Source organism: Haliaeetus leucocephalus, unplaced genomic scaffold, assembly GCF_000737465.1.
Source record: "Haliaeetus leucocephalus isolate CR32 unplaced genomic scaffold, Haliaeetus_leucocephalus-4.0 Scaffold227, whole genome shotgun sequence".
Classification (NCBI taxonomy): Eukaryota; Metazoa; Chordata; class Aves; order Accipitriformes; family Accipitridae; genus Haliaeetus; species Haliaeetus leucocephalus.
In genome coordinates this window covers 730,425-732,560 of record NW_010972663.1, presented here as the reverse complement: position 1 = coordinate 732,560, position 2,136 = coordinate 730,425, and the positions used below count along the sequence as shown (strand labels likewise).

Sequence of the window (2,136 nt, the reverse complement as noted above, 5' to 3'; positions counted from 1 at the left end):
CGGGCTGCGTCCTCGTCCCGCTCCTGCTGCCTCCGCCCTGGCCCCGGGCCTCGGTTCGCCGCCCCCGTGGTCCCGCCCCGGCGGCTCCCGTGGCCCCCCCGTCGTCCCCGGTGTTCCCTGAGTCCCCGGTTCCTCGGCGCCGGTGTCTCCAGGCAACCCCGATTCTCTGGCCCTGGTGACCCAGGCACCTGCTCTGTCCCCGGGCACCCCCTGTTCCCGATCCCGGTGTCCCCTGCCACCCCTAGTTCCCCATCCCTGCCACTCCCAGTGTCCCCAGGCACCCCCAGTTCCCTATCCCAGTGTCCCGTGCAACTCTCAGTGTCCCCTAGGCACTCCCTGTTCCTCATCCTGGTATCCCCTGCCACCCCCAATTCCCTGTCCCCAGTGTCCCCTGCCTTCCCCCGCTCCCCATCCCTGGTGTCCCCTGCCACTCCCAGTGTCTTCAAACACCCCCAACCCCACCATCCCCAGTGCACCCATCCCCCAACAATGTCCCCATCTGACCGTCCCTTCTCCTGCTGTCCCCACGACATGCCCCTCGCTGTCCCTGTGCAGGAGCCTGCTGAACAAGCCCAAGAGCGAGATGACTCCGGAGGAGCTGCAGAAGCGGGAGGAAGAGGAGTTCAACACAGGGCCGCTCTCTGTCCTCACCCAGTCTGTCAAAAACAACACCCAGGTCCTCATCAACTGCCGCAACAACAAGAAACTTTTGGGACGCGTCAAGGCCTTTGACAGGTCCGTTTCCTTGTCCCCAAAATGTCCCCGAGAAGGTCCTTGGGGTTCTATGGGTGTTCAGCAGGGTTATCTTTGTGGGTCTTGGCCATGTTCCGGTGTGCCCAGGGCTGTTTCCTGCTCCTGCTTGCCTTCATCCTCAGCATTTATGATGTTCCCCTGGGTCACCTCAGGGTCTCCCCATGGTCCCCAATGTTCCCCTGGGTGACCCCACAGTCCCCAGTGTCCCCTGGGTCACACCAAGGTCCCCCCACGGTCCCCAATGTACCCCTGGGTCACTCCACGGTCCCCCCCCCAGTCCCTGCCACAGTCCCCAGTGTCCCCCTGGGTTACCCCAGGATCACCCCCAGTGTCCCCGTGGGTCACACCAATGTCTCCTTGGGTCAACCCAGGATCCCCCCAGTGTCTCCCCACAGTCCCTGCCCTGGTTCCCACAGTCCCCAGTGTCCCTCTGTGTCATGCCAGGGTCCACCCATGGTCCCCAGTGTCCCCCAGGATCCTCCCACGGTCCCCAGTGTCCCCCTGGGTCACCCCAGCATCCCCCCACAGTCCCCAGGGTCTCCCCATGTCCCCAATGTCCCCAAAATGCTCTCTGGGATCTCTCGGGTGCCTACTGTCCCCTTGAATCACCCCCAAAGTGTCCTCCGGGGTCCCCCTGGGTCACCCAACGGTCCCCAATGTCCCCACAGTGTCCTCCAGGGTCTCCCAAAGTCCCCTCAGGTCCCCCATGTCCTGCCCTGGTGTGACCCAGCATCTCCCTGATCCCTTGTGTTCTCCTCCAGGGCCCCTACTGTCCCTTTGAGTGCCCCTGGGGTCCCCAAATTCCCTGGAGGTCCCGCTGGTGTTCCCCACCCCTCCTTCTGGTACTGCAGGGTCCCCAAAATCTTACTGGGGCCCCCACAGAGCCCCCCCAAATTTCTCCTGGTCTCACTCCCATCTCCTCCCCATGTCCCCCTGCTCCATCCCAACCCCTCCATGTCCCCTCAGGGGACTCACAGCCCCCTTCCTCGGCTCTGGGGGACCCCCCTGAATGTGTGTCCGCACCACCACCACCACCTTTTCCCCCCACCAGGCACTGCAACATGGTGCTGGAGAATGTCAAGGAGATGTGGACGGAGGTGCCCAAGAGCGGGAAGGGGAAGAAAAAGTCCAAACCGGTCAACAAAGACCGCTACATCTCCAAAATGTTCCTGCGCGGTGACTCTGTCATCGTCGTCCTGCGTAACCCCCTCATCGCCGGGAAGTAGGGACCCCCCACACACCCTGCCAGGATCCCTTGGGACCCCGAGACCCCCCTACCACCACCCCCCACCCCAGCGTCGGGATGTTCGGGTCCTCTGGGAGCCGTTGGCGTCCCATTGAGCCTCCACACATCAGCCTTGGGCTGGCCCCAACCTGCCTGGA

The 2,136-nt window shown here is 63.8% G+C and overlaps 1 protein-coding gene across 1 annotated transcript; it reads left to right on the top strand.

Moving 5' to 3' along the window:
- The first annotated feature begins 558 nt into the window (after nucleotides 1-558).
- On the top strand, nucleotides 559-2,068 carry SNRPD2 (small nuclear ribonucleoprotein D2 polypeptide 16.5kDa). Its single transcript, XM_010567177.1, has 2 exons — nucleotides 559-735; nucleotides 1,805-2,068. The coding sequence occupies exons 1-2, from the start codon at nucleotides 584-586 to the stop codon at nucleotides 1,977-1,979; spliced, it is 327 nt and encodes a 108-aa protein (XP_010565479.1). The 5' UTR covers nucleotides 559-583; the 3' UTR covers nucleotides 1,980-2,068.
- The last annotated feature ends 68 nt before the right edge of the window (nucleotides 2,069-2,136 follow it).

Bases quoted from the DNA above. Each gene is read 5' to 3' on its own strand.
- SNRPD2 (XM_010567177.1), top strand. From the start codon at position 584: ATGACTCCGGAGGAGCTGCAGAAGCGGGAGGAAGAGGAGTTCAACACA. The intron at 736-1,804 runs GTCCGTTTCCTT...TCCCCCCACCAG, and splicing joins CGCGTCAAGGCCTTTGACAG to GCACTGCAACATGGTGCTGG.